This window comes from Diabrotica virgifera, chromosome 4, assembly GCF_917563875.1.
Source record: "Diabrotica virgifera virgifera chromosome 4, PGI_DIABVI_V3a".
Taxonomy (NCBI): Eukaryota; Metazoa; Arthropoda; class Insecta; order Coleoptera; family Chrysomelidae; genus Diabrotica; species Diabrotica virgifera.
Genome location: NC_065446.1, coordinates 163977958 through 164001356, shown reverse-complemented (window position 1 = coordinate 164001356; position 23399 = coordinate 163977958). Strand labels below are relative to the sequence as shown.

At 28.9% G+C, this 23399-nt stretch overlaps 1 protein-coding gene across 2 annotated transcripts in view; it reads left to right on the top strand.

Annotated features, from left to right (window-relative positions):
- Positions 1–23399, top strand: part of LOC114335322 (putative phosphoenolpyruvate synthase) — a 153531-nt gene that overhangs the window by 28634 nt on the left and 101498 nt on the right. For both annotated transcript variants that reach the window (XM_028285546.2, XM_028285545.2), the window contains exons 6-8: positions 1021–1532; positions 5461–5624; positions 9475–9620. In XM_028285546.2, coding sequence (XP_028141347.1) covers positions 1021–1532; positions 5461–5624; positions 9475–9620 — 822 coding nt within the window. The remainder of the gene's footprint in view (positions 1–1020; positions 1533–5460; positions 5625–9474; positions 9621–23399) is intronic.

Below are 23399 nucleotides of genomic sequence, written 5' to 3'. Positions count from 1 at the left end.
CCTGACGCGACGGAGCGATTGCTGCCCTCTTTGGCCTCTTCAGATTTATTTGTAGCAGGAAATTAGTCCGTATCAACTTTCTGGTTTACAATAATTATTATTGGTTGCGTGACTTGACTTTCCCCACAATATTTCTTCAATCTTTCCTTCTTTTCTTGCATTTTTTCTTTGCATTTTCTAACTCTTGCATTCCTAAAATCTTCTATTATCTTGTTTTCCCATCTTGTCTACCGTTACTGATCTCCTGGTCTCCAGTTAGTGACTTTCTTGATAACTGCTTCAGGACCTCTCCTTTCCAGATATCCCATCCATCTGTGTCTTTCTGCCTTGATACTAGACCTGGATCCCGCGTACCAAAAAAAAGTTGATTAATAGCAAGCTGAAAATTTGTTAATAGCTTAACGGTGTCCAGCCGGACAAACTTTGATGTATGGGAACACTGGAACAGGGAAAGTTTTAATTGTGGAACATGTTAAAAATTTGGAACGTTATACTACGAAAACGTTCCATGTATTTTGTCCGACAGAACTTCCAATTGATTTGTTACCATTTCATTAAACTGTCATGCAAAAAATGAGAGTTTAATGAAAGGGTAACAAATCAATTGGATGTTCTGTCCGACAAAATACATGGGACGTTTTTATAATCTGACGTTCCAAATTTTTAAACTGTTCCACAATTAAAACTTCCCCTGTTCCAATGTTCCCGTACATCAAAGTTTGTCCGACTAGACACCGTTAAGCTATTAACAAATTTTCAGCTTGCTATTGATCAACTTTTTTTGGTACGCGGGATCCAGGCCTATATATCTGACGATGTCTTCCTCTTTCAAAAATTTTCTTATTTCATGGTTCATCAATTTTCTAAATTCACCATTACCTTAGTTTAGTGGACCTACTATTCTCAGAGGTCTTTGCGCAAGGGCAGAGTCTCGTAACATTTACAATTGAGGTATTTTCATACTTTATACATTTTTACAACTGAGGTATGTTTGTTAATATTAATTACATTATTTTTAAGGATTCATCAATATGGCTATGAACAACTTGGAACCATAAAAGGATTTGTAAAAGGCGATTCATATCCAGTAGAGAACATTTTAAATTTACCTGGAAACAGGTCTAGAACTAAAGGAATCAGTGACCGCTTTCTTTTAAAACGAGCATTAAGGTTAATCGTTATAGATGAATATGGAAGTATATTTAATATAATTTTAAAAGTTCTACCTGAAGGAAATTTTCAATTAAATTATGGATTTGCACTTTTGAGTAATGAAAGAAGATATCCCATCACCGATATAGACCTTCAAATGCGCCACGTTGGAGAGCACAAAACTTTTCCAGATTGTATAAAATCTCGTGTAAAAGTTAATGGTAAGACTTACAAAATTGTAGTCTATCTGAACAAACAGAAGATAATCAAATCCAGCAGTTACACTGAATACGGTTACGAATATTACACTATACCTGCTAAATGCCATGTAGATCTATACAGTGGTAATGCCTTGGTAGAATTTTGGTATGCTAATAAAGGTAAGGCAATATTCTTTTTTATATTAATAAACCGGTGTATATATTATATTTTAGAAGTTTTAACTACTGCGCCAGCTTTTTTATATTCCTGTTCACCGGGACAGGGTTTGAACATACATCCATTAGATCCACTTCCGAAGCGAAGTCCACGCTTGGCTATCTGATCGACTCAATATAAATGTCTAAAACACACATGCCCTACAGGGTGATTGATTAGTAGGGTAAAGCTCAATAGCTCCGCTATAGTAATAGATAGCAATAAAAGTTAATAACAAAAATTTTAGCCACCTTTGAGCTTCACGTTACAAAATTAGTTAGAATGTTACAGGGTGTTCGATAACACAGTGGCAGACCTAACTTATGTTTTTTTAAATGGAATACCCTATATTTTATTTTATATTCGAAATCCTGTTAACTTCTCCATCACAAAAATATCAAGGTTTGTAATGTTATACAGGGTATTTACAAAGTTATAACCAATTTTGTATGAAAATCGTAACAAGTTCAACTCCCTGTATAAATAAAAATAAGCACAACAGCAATGGTCTATTAATGCTATATTTTTTTATTTATTGTCAAAATTTTTAAGAATTATTGATATTGCTAATTTTCTTTATATCAAATACAGGGTGAGTCAAAGTGCAAGTACATTATTTTCTCAGTAATGTTAAATGGAACACCCTGTATTTTATATCATTATTGAAAAGTAACATTGACGTACTTTAATTTTTATATAACATTCCCTATGCCCAAATTTATTAGTTTTTGAGATATTTTCATTTTTCAGAGCAAATTATTTTAGGTGTTTAAATTCATCTAAATTTTAAGTAAGGCATGACTGAATTGACAATTGAAGATTACCGATTATCAATCCGGTAATCAATGTAGCACTGTAGCAAATAAAGAAATAAAAATAATTTATTAGTAATACATTTTACAAACAAAAACACAACCACTACATGCAACATTTTTGAAACAATTAAAAACTATATTTTTATGTAAATGCAACAAATAAACAAAGAAAATTAGTAATAAATTTTACAAAAAACACACAAACACAAAATACAATATTTTGTGAAGACAAGTAAACACTACTTTTGTATGTAAATGTAACAATGTAACAAATAAAGAACGAAACATAATTTATCAGTAATACATTTTGCAAAAAAACATGTTTGAAAAAATTAGAAGCTACTTTTAATAAAATATTTTTAATATTTAATTACATAAGGTGTTCAAAATTATCTCCTAACACATTTATGTACGCCTAAAAACGATCATTGAATGAGCTACTTACTCTACGGAGCGTTTGTAAATTAACACATCGAAATAGACTTTGTATTCTATTTTTCATCTCATCCCTTCTTGTTGGAGGTATTTTATAAACTTCATTAACGTAACCCCAAAAAAATCAGTCCAGTTTATTAAATTCTGGTGATTTGGGTGGCCACGCTACTGGTCCATTGAAAAATGAAAATATCTCGAAAACTAATCAATTTAGACATAGGGAATGTTATCTAAAAATTAAAGTACGGTAATGGTACTTTTCAATAGTGATATAAAATACAGGGTGTTCCATTTAAAATTACTGAGAAAATAATGTACTTGCGTTTTGACTCACCCTGTATTTGATATAAAGAAAATTAGCAATATCGACCATTCTTGAAAATTTTGAAAATACGTTAAAAAATATGCTATTAATAAACCATTGTTGTTTTGCTTATTTTTATTTATACAGGGAGTTGAACTTGTTACGATTTTCATATAAAATTGGTTATAACTTTGTAAATACCCTGTATAACATAACAAACCTTTATATTTTTGTGATGGAGAAGTTAACAGGATTTCGAATTTAAAATAAAATATAGGGTGTTCCATTTAAAAAAACATAAGTTTGGTCTGCCACTGTGTTATCGAACACCCTGTAACATTCTAACTAATTTTGTAATGTGAAGCTCAAAGGTGGCTAAAATTTTTGTTATTAACTTTTATTGCTATCTATTACTATAGCGGCGCTATTGAGCTTTACCCTACTAATCAATCATCCTGAATACTAACTTTGAATGTCTAAAACATATTAAACTTAGTTTTTGTGCATTTCAAATGTACAAACGGAATTTGAAAATTTCAATATATATTGTGTTGTTTCAAGGTCACAATTACATTATATTTTTTTGTTAATCCGGACCAGGATTTTTCTTGTGATTAGTAAGTGGGTCGTTCCAATCTAGTAAATAAGTATTGACTATTTTTCTTCTTCTTCTTCTTCTTCTTTTATATAGGCAGTACTGTCTGTTCTTCTTCAACGGTGCCTTTCATTCTGCCCCTAAGTTGTCATTCCATCTTTTCCTTGGGCGTCCTATACTTCTCCTGCCTAACGGTGACTTGTCCCTGGCTATTCGTACTATCCTTGATTCAGACATCCTGCTTATGTGCTCATTCCACTCTTCTTGTCTGTTCTTTACCCAGGTATTTATATTGTCTACCCCACATATGCGTCTGATTTCCTCACTTCGTACCCTATCCTGTAGTCCTTTTCCAGCAATCCTTCTTAAGATCTTCATTTCGTTGGTTTCCAGATGTCTTCGTGTTTTGGTTGTATCTGGTCTTGCTTCGGCCGTGTAAGTAATAACTAGCCTAATAACTGACTTATATATTCGGGCCTTTGTTTCCAATCTTAGGTGTTTGTTTTTCCAAATTGTGTCGTTTAGGCATCCGGCCGTTCTACTGGCTTTAATTATTTGGTCTTTTACCTCTTCTTCGATATTGCTGTCGGCTGATAGATTAATTCCCAGATATTTGAAAGTCATTACTTGTTGTATAATTTGATTGTCTAACTCCAATTTGCATCTTATTGGTTCCTTGGCAATTACTAAGCTTTTTGTTTTTTGGGCTGACATTTTCATATTCATTTCTTTTGCGTTAATGTTGAACTCGTGCAATAATCTTTGTAGGTCGTCTTCGCAGTCTGCTACTAACACGGTGTCATCAGCGTAACAGAGTATTTTTATCTCTCTATTGCCCATTTTGTACCCTCTTTTTTTCTTCACTTGTTTTATTATTGCATCCAAGATTATGTTAAACAGTAGAGGACTTAGTGAATCTCCGTATTCTTTGTTTCTAAGAATATTTTTAAAATGAGTATTTATTCATTAACTTTAATAAGTTATTATTAAAAGTTAATAATATCCGCTGTTTAATCTGAGTTTCTTAAAAATATCAATATATATACCTAATTTCAAAATTAAAGCCATTAACTTGTCTGCGCAAATAATTGAAGCAAACCATTAAACTTAGTTTTTTGTGCTCTTTTCAAATATGCAAACGGATTTTGAAAATTTCAATATAGAGGGTGTTGTTTCAAGGTCACAATGAATTTATGCCCTATTCCACGAACACGCCTGTTTTGGATTACTTCGACAACAAATATTTTACTGTGCAAAATAAGAAGAACGAAAGTAAATTGCAAATTACATTGTTGTTTATTCGAATAATTATTAGCGCCATTTACTTTCTTACTTCTTATCTTGCACAGTAAAATATTTGTTGTCGAAGTAATCCAAAACAGGCGTATGTTCGTGGAATGGCCCATATATTTTTTGTTAATCCGGATCTGGATTTTTCTTGTGATTATTAGTTGGGTGGTTTGGATTCCTGAGACACATGTGGATCAAATATCAAAAAATATGCAAGGTGGTTCTATGGAAGTCATGGATTCAGAAATAAATGGACAAAATCGATAAAACACCCCATAACTCGGTTATAAAAATCAGTGGGACAATAAATGTAGTATATCTAGGACCGCCTTAGTGGCCTGTATTCACCATTCAAGTATTACCGTTTCCCTTTGCAACACCCTGTACATTATTTTCTAAGAATTATGAAAATATTTGTTAACAAATATGAACATACAGTTTTTTTATTTCAGGCGAGGAAGTATTTATTCCTAAACCAAAATTGTTTAAAAAATTAATTGATAGTATACCAGAAAAACTTATAACAGCTATAAAAGATGAAGAATCTCAAATATTGGAACTTACCGGGGGAAAAGGAAGTTCTCTGGCGTTATTATCGTCTATGCAATGTTCTTCTGTAAGTATTTTTTATTTAAAATACAATTATCTCAAAACAATAACATATATTTTTAATATTCCAATTTGAATTACAATTTATTAAAAATAATGGTTATAAGTAGGTAATTTGTTTATGTGATTTTTATTTACTACTTTATTACAGTTGAAAAATCTAGTAAAAAAAAGTTACAACTACAAAATAAGTTAAAAGTTTTATCTAGTTGAAAAATTACTTTTTCATATTTGGAAAGACTGAATTTTTATACACATTTAGAAAGGAAAACAATTATCCTAGGACAATTAGGGACGAAGTTAGCCCCCCCTTTTTTTAATTCACATGTTTTTGCAAAATAATTTTGCAGTATTTAGAATTATTTTTTGTAATTTTTTTTTAATTAAATAAATAGTATAAATCTTCTTCTTTCATAAACTATCCAAAGTATTAGTGTAACTTCATCATTTTCTGACTTATAGCATTGCAAAAAAATTAATTTGGGATTGCTTTGAAATTTAGGATATGATTTAAGCACCAGAAGTCTCAGCATTCCGTGTAATAAGAACGTTCTAAGTTAATTTTTACATACGTTATGAATATTTATAAAAACTTAAAATTTATGATTTATTTTGCAATTTTCTAAGCAACCAATAAGGATAGACATATTCAGCGAACGCCATATTGAAGTTTTTTATACGATTTATGAGTTTCTCACTCTCAAATTTGTTTAAAATACTTAACGTTTTTGGTTATAGACGAAAAAAGCGAAAATTTACCGTTTTTTGATCTTCAATTGTTTATAACTATGTATATCATCAACATCGGCTGCAGGAAACATATAGGTTAATAATATAGATGTCCATACTACTCAAACAATTTGGTTTCGGCCTGGAGGGGGTTGTGTCACCAAGAGGATATTGTTTTCCTTATTTCTCTGAACTATATACGGTTTTACTCTATGTGTTTTAACTGAGGACATGCTATATGTGAGGAGGCCTACTATGAAATTATTTTCTATATATAGTGCAAAAGGAACAGAGTGTTCAAAGAAAATAATCTCTGTCTAACCTCTCGCTATTTAAAGACTCCGCGTAGACACCGTACTTACTCTCAAGGAAATTCTACCCCAAATCACAGAGCCTCCATTAAAAAATCTCGTCTCTCTTATGTTGAGCTGTGCATACCGCTTACCTGGTCGACAAATAACTCGTGATAAGTGTCGATAAGAACTGTTTATGTTCGTTATATGACTTTCCGTTTTTAAAGTTTTGTTAACTGTTATTTTTATTGTTAATTTAGTTTTGTTTCAGTTAAAACACATGTTAAAGAGTAAAACCATCTATTTTCTTTGTTTCTAAATATATCAGGGACATTCAAAAAACAAAATGTTCAGAAAACATAAAACTACAATACGTTTCCGATGTAATCTCACATTTGTACCTCGTCCTTCCTACAGGGTGTCTCAAACTTAAGATAAGAAAAATATTTCTTTTCTTCCACCCGGCAAAAGTACAAAAAATAAGTTTGAGTAAACCTTTGCCCAACTCTGTAAAAACTAATAGTCGAGGAAATGAAGCTAGAAAAATGGCAAAACCTCGCAATTTTTTCGTCCAGCGTCGATTTGTGCAAAAATTTGGGATTAGGCTCATTTCATCCTCTAGTTCATTTTCTATATTGAGCCGTTGTACGCTTTTGGTTTTTTAAGGGTGAAAACGACCCCTAAAAAAACTACTTGTAAAAAATTATAAAACAACATTTTAAACTTTAATATTGTCAACATTTGGTTCTTATTAGTTACATAGTAATTGTTTTATGCTTTAAGATATACTATCATAATATTTGAACCCTTAAAACCACCCTTTTTGGAGCTTTATATAAAAAATTACTTATCCTAAAAGAATAATTTCGGCTTGCATCGATTTACATTAAAATTTGGGATTAGGATCATCTCACCCTGTACTTCATATTCTATAACATGCTCAAGGGCGTCGATTATTTTTAGAGGTGTAAACTACCCCTTATTGTCAAAAATTGTAACATCGTAAACTTTAATATGGGTAAAATTTGGTTTTGGTTGGCTAAAAATAATGATTGCTTTATGCTTTAGGATATAATATCATAATATTTCAACCCTTAAAAACCACCCTTAAGAACATTATAATTTTTATAAGTAGATAATTTAATAGATCTATACAGAAAAAAAAGTAGAATTAATGAATTACAAAAACATTTATTTACACAAAAATACGAATTTACAAATATGTAGAAGTACAAATACACATTGTTTTTAAGTCATCTTACAGTATACGAACCAGTTCTGTGGTATTATACATGCATTGAAAATGTTCCACAAGCGGACTATTCGAATATTTCGAAAAAAAACGCGTTTTATAAATATAGCTCTTTCATTTTTGGTGACAAAAAGTTTTTTCAAAAATGGTTTTGTAGGATTTTTGAAGAACTATAAGAATGTGTAAATTAAATTCCGTTAGATCCCTTACTTTTTAATTGGGGTGGGTTTAAAGGGCTCGAATAAGGGGGTGTTGGCTCGTAAATAGAGGTTTTAAATAGCTATATCTCGCTAACTATTCACTGTAATGAAAATCTATGCACAACATAATTTTAGTTATTAAAAAAGCTATAACTTAGTAATCTATCATTTTTTTCGTATCTCCAGTATTTTCGGAGATATTTGGAAGTAAAACGTGAAAAATACGAAAGTGCAAAAAATTAATTTTTCTTTAAACTCCAATTTTTCTAAAATTTGGCCTTTTAAATAGGTGAAACTTCTTGGGTGTATTGACAATACAAATATACAAGGAATTACAGAAAGGTGAACCCAATTTTTAATTAGGAGGGTATTTAGGGGGTTATTTTCACTGATTTTTTCGTAGAGAAAAGCAGGTACCGATTGTTTTTTGATCATAAATCGCTCTATTTTTATGTTAGAAATTTTTTATTTTTATTTGTAAGGTTTAATTGTATACTTGAAAATAGATAATTTAAGTTTTCCTCGAAAAATGCAAAGTTTTCCCGTTATTTGGCTTTGAATATTTCAAATTATGCATTTGACGAGAAAAGCTAACTTTTAACATGCCGTATCTCGGTTTGTATTCGTCTTAAAGATATTATAGGAAAAGAATTTAGTTTGGTCTACTAAAAGACACAATTTTGTTATCTGCAGTTTTTTGATTAAATGCATATTTTTCGAGGTATTCTCAAAAAACCCTCTAAGAAGTCGATTTTTTCGACGAAAAACCGTTACTTTCAAGCGCGAATAACTCGAAAAATATTAGTTTTACAAAGAAAATGTAAAAAACATTTTTTTCTTAGAAATATTTTTTACATCGATTTACATGGTTAAAATGTAATAAAAAAATGCCCACCCCCGAGATGGGGTGGCAACCACCCCCAAGGTTTTAGCGTACAGCGGCATGATATAGAAAATGATCCTTGGACTATTCCCTACCTTCTGTGAAAATTTCAAGTAAATCCATGCTGGACGAAAAAATTGCGAGCCAAAATGCTTCATTTCCTCGACTATAAAGAAAAATCTAAAATAATAAAAAATAGCGTAATCCGTTAATCTGTTTACGAAAAAATCAACTATGAAAATGAGCATAATTTTCTATATCCCTAACTTATGCATTTCGCGATAAATGTGTTTTAAATGCATTAATTTTTTTTTTCGAATCCTGAGAAAACTAATAAGTAGTATTTTGGAAAAATGTAAACGCAGAATAAAAGATTGCATTATTGACGCGAAATTTTTCGTCTTCGCCCTCAACAAGTACATATTTTTCCTGTTGAATTATTATTTAATATGTGGTAACAAAAAATTATATACAGGAACTTACATAATACTTGGTTTTAGTTCATTATTCCTGATGGATTTATTATAACTACGAAAGCATTTAATGTGCATATGTCAAACAATATTGAGTTATCCAAATCTATATCCGTATTAAATGGAATCTGCTGTGGAAATATCGAAGGAGACTTAGAGGAATACTGCAAAAAGTAAGGTTTTGTTTTTTACATCCACCTGTATTCATGTGTTCACACCAAAGCAAAAATACTTTTGATTAGACGTGTATTGCTGATATTATCCGATATTGAAGATAAATAGCATGAATAAATTTCTGTATTGCTCCGCCACTGGTAGCGAAATAATTTCTACTTTTATAAACCCTACCAAGTAACTTTCGCGAGAAAATTCCCCAGAAATCCCGGGTATAATGCATTTAAAAGATATTGAGTTTTGAAGCCCTAGCTTGGCTAGCTTGGCCCTAGTTTAGCTAGGCATTGCAATTAAAATTTTTAGGGAGTCAGTTTCTACTTGTAAGCCATCCCCACATAACAATGATGTTCGCATCATGTTCAAAGCACATACTACCAACATTCGACAGAGTATATTCTTTTTAGTACATGCGTAGTACAAGCGTAGCATGTACCATAAAAAATATTCTAAATTTCATGTTCTTTGCATATGCTTTAAAGAATATTCTCGTACTGAATATACTGAGCACATTCGTGTACGTAGTATTTTAGAATATTCGTAAAAGTACATTCTTGGAATATACCTTCATCGAATATACTTTAAAAGTATGTGCTTAACACATACTTGTACGTATATGTACTTTTAAAATATCTTTAAAAAATATGTATGTATAGGAAGAATAATGTTATAGGTCTGGATCCCGCGTATGAAAAAAAAGTTGATTAATAGCAAGCTGAAAATTTGTTAATAGCTTAAGGGTGTCTAGTCGGACAAACTTTGATATATCGGAACACTGGAACAGGGGCAATTTTAATTGTGGAACAGGTTAAAAATTTGGAACGGTCAGACCACGAAAACGGCACATTTATTTTGTCCGACAGAGCAAACTTAAACTCTCCGAACAGACATTAAAGTCTCATGCAAAAATCAGACTGCTATTTATCACCAAATGGTCGTTTTAATGAGTGGAACCTGTAGAATATGTCAAATGACAGGAATTATGACAGGTGATAAATATCAGTCTGATTTTTGCATGAGAGTTTAATCTCTGTTCGGAGAGTTTAAGTCTGTTCTGTCGGAGAAAATAAATGTGCCGTTTTCGTGTTCTGACCGTTCCAAATTTTTAACCTGTTCCACAGTTAAAACTGCCCCTGTTCCAGTGTTCCTATATATCAAAGTTTGTTCAACTAGACACCCTTAAGCTATTAACAAATTTTCAGCTTGCTATTAATCCATTTTTTTTTCATACGCGGGATCCAGACCTATTAGGCTTTTTGTCAACGTATTATTTTTATAATAATTAATAAAATTTATGTATGTACATAGGTATCCCAGACGAATTCATTTCTCAAAATTGGTTTAATTTGTAGGTATATGGTAAAAAAGTTTAAAAATTAATTTGTATTAAAGAAAAAAATCGTTTTCATTTTGATTTTACCATGAGTATTTTTACATCTTTACAATTTAAAGTTTGGAAAGAATACACCATCATCAGATCGTAAAAGATCGGAATAATGCAAACGGAAATGGAAATGACCCTTCTCATTCTACCTACCTGCGTAGGAATTAACAAAGCTTTTATGAAAATGAAAACACAAACATTAAACAGGCACAGGGCACAGTGCACAGGCATTGGGTCTATTGAATAAAAAGAAGTATTTACTTTTACTTATTCGTATTTAAGTATTTACTTAATAGTAATTAAATAAAGCATTAAAGAAATGACTCCATTCAATTACTATTAAGTAAATACTTAAATATTTGTAAGTAAAAGCAAATACTTCTTTTTATTCAATAGACCCATTATTTGTATCCAATCTATGCTTGATGCTGTTAGGAGGAAGACTAACGACAAAGTATACTAGGAAGTAGGACTAGGAACATACATAATATCTTTATTTTGATTGTGGTGCTTGAAAATATTAAATTCATTTTGGTAACTCAATATTACTTAAATAGTAGGTAAGTACAAAATATATAAATTTTAGTTATAGTTTAGTTTCACTAAATATTATATAATATTTATAGTTACGTATTATATTTACAAATTCAGCATGTTTATTATGATATGCACATAATACCTAAATATAATTAAAGTAAGTATATATTAGATACTTACCTATATAATATTTATATAAATAACTAAAATTTATATGTACCTACTTACTTTTAAGTAATATTGTAAAATGTACTAATTACATTCTCGTATGCAATTTGAATATGTAAATATGATAGTTGGTAGAACCTAGGATGAGATTAGTTGATGCTGAAAACATACTTCTGAGCAATATAGCATTTGTTTGGAATAATCTTAAAAGTATATTCTTCCCACGTACTAAAAAGATGTGCAGTAGTATATTCTAAGTATATAAATAGAAGGTTTATAGCACTTCCTTGGGATATTCTAAAAAGTATATTCTTGGTATATACAGAAAAGAAGTGCAGTAGTACATTCTAAGTATATAAATAGAACGTTTAAGTACTGTAATGTAGTATATATTCAGCATCTGCTCTGCACATTCGTAATGGTAATTACGCATATTCTCAGCATATACTTTTTCTGAAAAGTATGTTCTATGAATCTACTAAGAACATGAAATTGTTATGTGGGTCGTAGCTGGACGCCGTGTTGGTTAGTTTAGAGTTTTGGATGCAAAACTCTGGAGCATTTGTATTAAAAAGTATCATTTCAATATTCGACTAGTCGGATCGACACATTTATTGTTTAATAGTTTTCAACCCTCGTGTATGTTATATAGTTATTGTGTTTCTAGCTTATAGTTTAAAAGCTACACGTTTCGCAAACGCTTATTATTAATGAAGTCTAATAATACTAAAGAAAACATCATTGGTTCATGTTCTAATTAGTGACATTTAAACTGTAACAGTGCTCTCGTGTGGTGTGTCGTGGACTAGTGTAAATTGGACATTGCATTAGCGGTTTAAGTATAAGAACTTTACGTTAAAACTTTGACCAGATCTTAATTTGGATGTAGTATATAGTAACAAAGTTAGTAATTAAATTTCATATTTGGTAATGCTTGTATTTTTTATTTCCCATGTTAGTGGATAGTCCTTCGAAGTGTAATTTATTACATTGCTTAATACGCTCTAAATGGTATTCTTTTTCTCATGATCATCTTTCAGTGCGTCACAGTTTTTCGATTTCTTTCTAACGCATTAAATTGTATGTGACAGAAAAAAGGCACGTCTGGGATTACAGACATTTACAACATTTATTCTAGTTATTCTAGTTGTCGATAGATGGCGCCATAATAAAAAAAATAATATTTTTTTTAATAAGATAATAATATTACAAATATAATCTGTATAATTTATAAGACTATACAAATAGGCTATTGATTATGTATTTTAGAAAGGAACTACAACGTTAACGGGGTTTTATTGTTTCATAGAGTCATTGGAACTCTATATATGAAAAAACCGCGGAGTGATACCATTTAAAGGGGTGCGTTTTTGAGAAAAGGGTGAATTAGTCCCTAGGCACAGGGCAAATTAGAGTGAGTTCTATTCACCTTTGGTACAAACACGTCTACAGAAAAATTGTTTCAGGTTAAATTTACTATCGAAATATCACATTTTAAAGTCAAAAATATTTTTTTTTACAAAAATATATTCAAAAGAAAAGCAAGAAAAAAACACGAAAGGTAGCATTTTTGTTTCTTGCCCTACAACTTTTTTTCACGGGGATATAGGTATAGGCATTACTTCATAGAAAAAAAACTTCCATCCTTCCTCTTTAAAATGGCGTTTGGTGTAAGTCTGTATGATTTACAGTTTCCAAAATATGATTTTTCAAATTTCGCCACTCACAACAATTTTGGGCGATTTTCCTTGTTACTTCGCAAACATTGTTCTTTGACTTTTTTTTTACGCAGCTTTAGGTATATGCAATGTTACATTTAGTAGGAAGCAAAGTCAATTACCTTTAAAATGGTCTATCGTATATGGCTGTATGACTATTTTTAAGTAAGATATGGTTTTTCAAAATTTTATACTTTTAATGATTTTTGATATATTTTACGATTATTTTTAAATTTCTCATTATAACTTTTTATTGTATACTTAGGTATACACATTGTGCAATAAAAAGGAAAGCTTATTTTCTTTACTTTAAAATGGTGTATTGTAAAAATTCTAGGTCTATTTTTAAACAAGATATGCTTTTTCATAGTTTGACATATACACATGCAATAGGTCCCACTAAGTTGGAACCATATGGAAAACTTTTTATTATTAACTTTATGAAAAAAATTATTCTTTATAAAATGCTCTGCATAGTCTAAAACCTAAGATGTAATCATCAGATATAAAATTTTATCAATAGTGTACGAGATATGTTAAAAAATATGAATTTAGCTCAAGAGTAAAGTACCTTTATATTCCACAATATCGAAAAGTGTTATCAAGAAAAGTTATTTAGAATTAAAAATTATGTTACAATATGCAATTATACTCTTCTAATTGAAAAAATAAAAAAATTTAAATTTTTTCTCAAATTACGGATCCCCTTGGATATCCCACGGATATCTTGTTTAAAAATAGTGCTAGAGGTGATTGCAATACAACATTTTAAAGTAAAGAAAATAAGCTTTTTTTATTCTAAAATGTATATACTTAAATGTACAAGAAAAAAGTCATAATGAGAAATTTAAAAAAATAATCATAAAATATATCAAAAATCATTAAAAGTATAAAAGCTTGAAAAAGCATAACTTCTTTAAAAATAGTCGTACGACCTTACACAGTGGACCATTTTAAAGGCAATTGACTTCTCTTTTTAATAAATGTACCATTGCATATACCTATAAATGCGTAGAAAAAAGTTACAGAACAATGCTTGCGAAATAATGGGGAAAATTTCTCAAAAATTCTGTGAGCGGCAAATTTTGAAAAATTCTATTTTGGAAACTATAAATCCTGGAGTCTTCTACCAAACGTCATTTTAAAAAGGAAGGATGGAAGTTATTTTTTGCTGAAGCAATGCCTATACCTATATCCATGTGGAAAGAAATTATGGGGCTAAAAACAAAATTACTTTCTTTTGTGTTTTTTTCTTGCTTTTCTTTTGAATGTATTTTTGTAAAAAAAATACTTTTGACTTAAAAATATGATATTTCGATAGTAAATTTATCCTGGAACAATTTTCCTTTAGAAGTGTTTGTACCAAAAGTGAATGGAACTCACCCTAATTCACCCTGTGCCTAGGTACTAATTCACCCCTTTCTTAAAACGCACCCATTTAAATGGTAGCACTCCGCGGTTTTTTCAAACATAGATGTCCGTTGACCATATGAGACAATAAAATCCCGTTAACGTTGTAGTTCCTTTTAGCTCTCTTATTTTGAACATAATCAATAGCCTAAAATCAAAGAAAATATCATTTTATAAATGCAAGAAACACATTTAATTTGTTTTTATTCCAAATTGAAAATAAAATGTGACAACTGTCAGATTTAACTAAAATGTCATGTTAGAATAAATGTCATAAATGTGTATTATCACGGACTTACCCCTTTTCCTATCATTTGTTACGCACTGAAAAATGTTCATGAAAAGGACAATAGTAAGATCGCCATCCTAATTTACTGTTAATTTTCCTTTGTTGAACAAATCTTTCAATTATCTTTACCATTTTTGTTTGTCATTAGAGCGGATGGGGAATCAATCTTTTATCACAGCATATTTAAAAGTATCCGCTCTGAGCTTCGCTGGTTAACTAGCGTATTACTAGTGCAACTTTAGTCGGAAATTTTAAAATTTATTATTTAATTTTTATCGCGTAATACTTACAACGCAAAAAAGTAATTAAATTGTAATCGATTTTTTTAGGATTTTGCTAATCATTTTGACGTTCTATTGATGAAATATTGGTTTTTTACTTCGGACACTTTCACAATTATCGTGTAGATGGCGCTTAGATTAATAGATTCATTTGTAATCACATATTACGAAATATTAAAAAACCAAATTTCAGTATTTAAAACTAAGTAGGTACAAGTATATTTTAAGGTAAAAATATATACCACGGCTTTGGCCAACTAATATTTTTTTCTATTAATGTTTTTAATTTCAATGTTTTAAATTAATCACTTCCAGATTTCAGATTTCAATTTCCAGAAAAAGTTCACTGACGCTCACGAACTTTTAAATATCCCCTCTACGTATGTACGAGTTCACAGTAGATAGTGGATTCCAAACCATTTTTTCAGTGCGTCATTAACTTTGACGTCATATAAGATTTTAATAAAGTCGCAAATCATTACATGACATTTTAGTTAAATATGACAGTTGTCAGAATATTTATATTTATATTTATGTTTATATTTATATTTATATTTATATTTATATTTATATTTATATTTATATTTATATTTATATTTATATTTATATTTATATTTATATTTATATTTATATTTATATTTATATTTATATTTATATTTATATTTATATTTATATTTATATTTATATTTATATTTATATTTATATTTATATTTATATTTATATTTATATTTATATTTATATTTATATTTATATTTATATTTATATTTATATTTATATTTATATTTATATTTATATTTATATTTATATTTATATTTATATTTATATTTATATTTATATTTATATTTATATTTATATTTATATTTATATTTATATTTATATTTATATTTATATTTATATTTATATTTATATTTATATTTATATTTATATTTATATTTATATTTATATTTATATTTATATTTATATTTATATTTATATTTATATTTATATTTATATTTATATTTATATTTATATTTATATTTATATTTATATTTATATTTATATTTATATTTATATTTATATTTATATTTATATTTATATTTATATTTATATTTATATTTATATTTATATTTATATTTATATTTATATTTAAATTTATATTTATATTTATATTTATATTTATATTTATATTTATATTTATGTTTATATTTATATTTAAATTTATATTTATATTTATATTTATATTTATATTTATATTTATATTTATATTTATATTTATATTTATATTTATATTTATATTTATATTTATATAAACATCAATATTTATACAAATATTTGTCAGAATATTAATATTTAAAATATTTTAATGTAAAAATAAATAAATATAAAATGAAATTTCACTACACAATGTCCGAATATACCAATGACATGAAATATTTATATTTACGTCGCTGAAAAATACTAACCTGGAAATTACAATTGTCATTTTACCATAAATATAATCGATTAAATTTTGTGTCAGATTATCTTTACTCGCCCCATTGATTGGTTATCTATTTAGTCAATTTAGTGTATTGTAATCGCCAACCAATTATACACCATTAAGTATAAGCCGTTTTAATATGCAAATACCCGTCAAGGAATACATAATTTTTTAAGTTCAGGGTGTAATAATCAGTGAGGTAGGTTTTTTCTGTCACTTTCAACTCTAATGCGTTAGAGAGAATTCGATAATCTGTGACGCACTGAAAAAAGGGTTTGGGACTATCTATACCTAATTAATGTAAAGAATTCATTTTCAGATTTGATTTTGTCTTTTTTTATGTACATTTTTGATATTTTTGTCTTTTATATAGTAAAATTAAATATGTACATATGTTTTCCGGAAATAATGAGAGTTCAAATCTTAAAATATGCACTTTCGCATAACTTTATCTCATCTATGTACAATATGGGATCATTAACTGGATAATTTTACTTAATTTTACTGTCTTCAGTGCATGTGGTTGACATGATATGACATTGTTGACGTGTATTCTTAAGTTACATCGAATTAACTATCTTCCGATACAGTCATCCCAGGAATGCCACCCAAAATATTGATAATCTCATGTCATTTTAAAGTCATCTACTTTAAAATATTGATAATCTCATATCATTTTAAAGTCATCTACTTTAAAATGTGTAATATATATGTCTAAACTAAATATAAATGAGTCAGATAAAAATAAATTATTAGAATTTTTTATTACACAATATTAAAAATTTTTTCAACGAAAACTTTTTGTTTATAAATTTGCAAAAGTCTGTGTGTTATTGCGTTGCCGCTTCTGCAATACTTAGAGCAGATGTATGGATGGATTCTTATGTAGTTTTGTCTTCTGTCTTCTCTAACCGTCTTCGAGATAATCGACCTCAAAATCTAAAATGTGACGTCACAATCCGGTTATCTCCTACCAGGCACTAAACGTCAGCCACAAAACATACATACCACAAACCATACATACTCATAGACGTTTCACGTAAATTGTCAAGGTCAAGACAGCAAATTAGTTACCATTCCAATCCAGAGATGTCGCTGTCAGTCAATTCTCTTGTCATATTTAACAACTGACAGTTGACAATTAAATTAATTTGTTATTTACATTTTATTTTACAGTTTGTGGCTTAATTATTTTAATATAGTGGTGTTACGTTTTTAATTAGATTTAATCACAATTTTAATCAAATGTATTAACCTCCTCTCCGTTTTTATGAGTAGAATTTTTAGTTTACATTGATCATCCCGTGTTGTGTTTCTCCACATTAAAACAAAAACAATATAATAGATCCTGAAACAGTTTATTCCAATTAGTGTTAAATTCCAATTATTATTAAATAGACAAGTGTGTCATCAACATTTCGGACCTATATATTTTTGGAAGTTTGTAAAAGATTATAAGGTAATATTTATCTAAACAATCATCCTACAAGATTCTTTCAAAAATTTTCATTCAACTCCATACACATCAGTACTTTCACGTGACACATAGCAGTAGTGTTTAGCATTTTGAAAACAAATTGGAATATTTGAAGTTTTCAATAAAATATGGAATAAAACATTGAATTGTCTTTCTGTTTTAATTTCCTGCGAAATTTCATCAAAAATCCCGCAAAATTTATAATTTGAAATTATCACGTAACTAAAATTTGTCAATTTAGTTCCCATTCCAATCAAGAGATGGCGTTAATTCGATCCGAAAGGTTAACATGGACGTGAAACGTCTATGAGTATGTATGGTTTGTGATACATACTAATAGACGTTTCACGTAAATTGTCAAGGTCAAGACAGCAAATTAGTTACCATTCCAATCCAGAGATGTCGCTGTCAGTTAATTCTCTTGTCATATTTAACAACTGACAGTTGACAATTAAATTAATTTGTTACTATTTTACTTTACTTTTTATTTTACAGTTTGTGGCTTAATGATTTTATTCTAGTGGTGTTACGTTTTTAATTAGATTTAATCACAATTTTAATCAATTGTATTAACCTCCTCTCCGTTTTTATAAGTAGAATTTTTAGTTTACATTGATCATCCCGTGTTGTGTTTCTCCACATTAAAAAAAACAATATAATAGATCCTGAAACAGTGTATTCCAATAGACAAGTGTGTCATCAACATTTCGGACCTATATATTTTTGGAAGTTTGTATAAGATTATAAGGTAATATTTATCTAAACTCTAAACAATCATCCTACAAGATTCTTTCAAAAATTTTCATTCAACTCAATATTACACATCAGTGCTTTCACGTGACACATGGCAGTAGTGTTTAGCATTTTGAAAAAAAAAATTGGAATATTTGAAGTTTTCAGTAAAATATGGAATAAAACGTTGAATTGTCTTTCTGTTGTTTTAATTTCCTGCGAAATTTCATCAAAAATCCCGCAAAATTTATAAATGGAAATTCTCACGTAACTAAAATTTGTCAATTTAGTTCCCATTCCAATCAAGAGATGGCGTTAATTCGATCCGAAAGATTAACATGGTCGTGAAACGTCTATGGGTATGTATGGTTTGTGCATGGTTTGTGACGTCAGCTGAAATCTTTGATTAGGAAGTAGGCTACTTTTTTAATCTGAATTTGTTAAGCAAAGCAAATGTTATTATTTATATTTGAGTTTGACACTTCGTGAATGTCAAACAAAATTTTAAATTATTTAGCTACTAATAAAATATAAATGACAATTTATAGTGAATTTAATTATTATATAAAATAATATGTGTACTAAATGTATAAAAATACAATTTGAGTATATTTTGAAAGCAATAATACATATGTACTATATTAATAATGAATCAGTAGAAACGATTATATTTAAATTTTGTAAATTATCTATAACTCCACTCGACCAGCGCACACAACTCAAAACACAAGTACGCAAATACGGTTGCGTGAAGCGTGGCGCAAAGCCGTGGAATTTACGAGACTCGCTAGGTCTTGTAGATCCAAGTAAAGTTCATCAGTAAAAAGTATCTTTATCATGTATGTATTATTTATTTTACAATATTGGAAAATTGTTATTTAAAATGTGGTTTGGAATAAAAAAGTGTGTTCTGATATATGAAATTACACCCTTCTAATGGAAAAAAATATTTGACGAATTTTCTCAAATTATGGATACCAACATCATTTTCATTTATAACTCTTGTATTTTTAATTTGACGAAGAAAAGTTATTCTTCATAAAAATCTCTTCTTGGTCTAAGATTTATGATGCAACCATCATGAATCAAATTTTATTAATTTTATACGAGGTATGTAAAAAAATATGAATTTCGAGTAAAGTATCTTTATAGTTCACAACATTTAAATTAGAATGATGTACTTGCACATTAAAACATAATTTTTAATTCTAAACAGTTTTTCGTAATAGCAATTTTCTGTATTATGAATTTAAATAGGTATATAAACAAAGTTTTCGTTATGATAATGCTCGCATTTTCAGCTTGTTTATTATAAATTTTTTGAAGTTATACTTCTTTAGGCGCGATTGAGATTGAGGGTGAATTTATATTGATCTGCGCGCATGCGCACACCGACAGTTTGGTATTAGTCTTTATACGGGCTCTGATTGGGTGTTGAAATGATCTGCCAATAATTGTTCAATATGGAGGTTATCGGTAAACAAAAATGTTGTATAATATATTAGTTTTTATTGTTGTGAGGACAGAAATAAAATCAAATTTATAATTATAGTGACTTTTTAAATAGTTTTGAAAAGCCACAGGTACGTAATTCTAAATGTTTCAGTTGTATTCCAATAAAAAATTATCTTCATACCTATTTGGAACATGTAAAAAAAATAATGTACTTACCTAGTACTTGCTATGCTATACCCCTAGTAGGCAATACTTTAATTTACATAATCTGATTACGAACAAACTTTCTACAAATTTTCATCTAATGTATCGTTTTCTTACTCTATATATTGTTGTATTTTAATTCGACAAAAATCAAACTAATAAAAATTCATATAAACAAAATGTCAAAAATTTGTTCAGTTTGTGTATATTCCCACATGACGTATACGCGAAGGTGGTGCAGTTTGAAATCGCTTCGACTCTCGTACGGCGGGATCACGGGAAGTAGGTTCAAGCCCAATGCAAGTTATATCATTTTTTATTTTTTTATAGATTTTATGATTGTAAGTATATTATTATATAATTTTTTTTAGAAAATAAGTATTTAACAACAATTATTGTTCAGAAATCATTTGTGGCATTTTTCAATGTGTTTGTGTGTGTTTTATTCTTTTATTTTTTTAATTTTTGGTATTGTTTTAATAAAAATTTTTGGAAAGTAGTAGAGAAACTGTTTAAAGTATATTGATTTCGTTGAAATCATATAATAGAAGTATAACTTCTTACGTGCGTACAAAGTACACACATTCTTTTTTTTTTTTTGAAAAAAAAAATTATAATCTGGTTTTAGAAACAGTAAAATATCAAATATGAAAATAAAAACGTAATTAAAGTTTAAAATTAATCGTATGGCAGTACAATTCAATTGAATTTAATTACTTTAAATTATTTGACAAAAAATATTTTACCATACTAATGAATGCATGAATTAGTTACACTAAATTAAATAAAGGGGTCCCGGTGAATTCGTAACTATTTTAATCCCCCATCCTCATTACAGGCCAATTGGTAACTCTGGCCTTCAGGTAATTTTTCGGTAACCAATCAACTACCGGTGAATTCGTAACTAAATAAAGGTATAATCTATTAGACTTGAAATAAACATATGGAAAATCTGTTTGCTTTTAAATTATCAGATGGATTTAAATAATTTATCATTGCTAAACATCTAAATATTGAATTTACAATAATTGTAAGTAAGTTGTTTTATCAAGTAATTATTACTTATTACTTGATAAAAACGAAGCTCATATAGAGCTATAGGGGAGATATGCCTGAGACGGCATACTTTTTTTTAAATGTTTTGTAATCGATAATCGATAGAGTTAGATATGTAATAAAAATCAAAGTCAGTGCTAGGAACATTTACATAAATTTAACATTATTTTTTAACAAGGTACATATTATAGTTTTTTTCTGAAAAAATAAATTGTAAAGTATTACATGTGCCATCTCACCCACATACATGTGGGTGAGATGGCATACCCTTGAAATAAAGGCACTAATCTCGACTCATAAGTCACAAATAATTATTTTTTGTAGTCTTGGGTACACCGGCACATTCAGAATATGACCACTTACCACAAATTTGGCAAGGTTAGTCATTTGGCACATCTTAGTCAGGTTTTTCGAGAACGAGATAATGAAAAGAGGCCATTACAAAAAATGCAAGCAGCATCTTCCTCGTCACTTGTCTCAACATCGACGGAATCGATTTTGTCGGTTCGAATTCCTCTTAAAACGACCCATAGCTGTAACGACAAACTTCAATCATATAAAAAAACTAATGCAGTATAAAAACGCATAAGGGTGAGATGGCATACCTATGCCATCTAATCCACCTGCTTACTATGCCATCTCAGGCAACATTGCATTCATACAGTTTTTTTAACCTAATTTTTCTTAAGCACATTTTTAAGATATAAATCGATACTGGCGTGATAGGCATAAGGTAAAAGAACATCACAAAATTTAAAAACTTAACTCAGGTGTAAAGACTCGCGAATTATAATGTGATACAAAAAAAGTCAATAAATATTTTGTCCTACTTAATTAACATTCCAAAGGCTACTGCTGTCAAAATAAAACTAACATGCATAAGTTCAACAATGTTGACACATTTTAACTTGAGGAACTGAAAACTGTCACACTAGGCACCAAATTTGGAATAGTTTACGAAAAACGCGTGATATGCCATCTCAGCTAGTATGCCGTCTCAGGCATACTTCCCCTACATCTATACTTGATGGAAATAATATTCAAAACACGTCTTAATGAAACACTATAATATTGTTTCAATTATTTTTTTAAGATATTTCAATTTTTGCTATTTTTTATAGGTACATATATACAAATATAATGTTTTTAAGCAAAACAACCCACATAACAATTTCATGTTCTTAGTAGATTCATAGAACATACTTTTCAGAAAAAGTATATACTTAGAATATGCGTAATTACCATTGCGAATGTGCAGAGCATATACTGAGTATATACTACATTACAGTACTTAAACGTTCTATGTATATACTTAGAATGTACTACCGCACTTCTTTTCAGTATATACCAAGAACATACTTTTTAGAAGATTCTAAGGAGGTGCTATAAACCTTCTATTTATATACTTAGAATGTACTATCGCACATATTTTAGTATATGGGAAGAATATTCCAAGGAAGTGCTATATACCTTCTAGTTATATACTTAGAATGTACTATCGCACATATTTTTAGTATATGGGAAGAATATTCCAAGGATGTGCTGTATTTCTCAGAAGTATGTTTTCAACATCACCCAATCTCATCCTATAGGTTCTACCAAAGAATACTA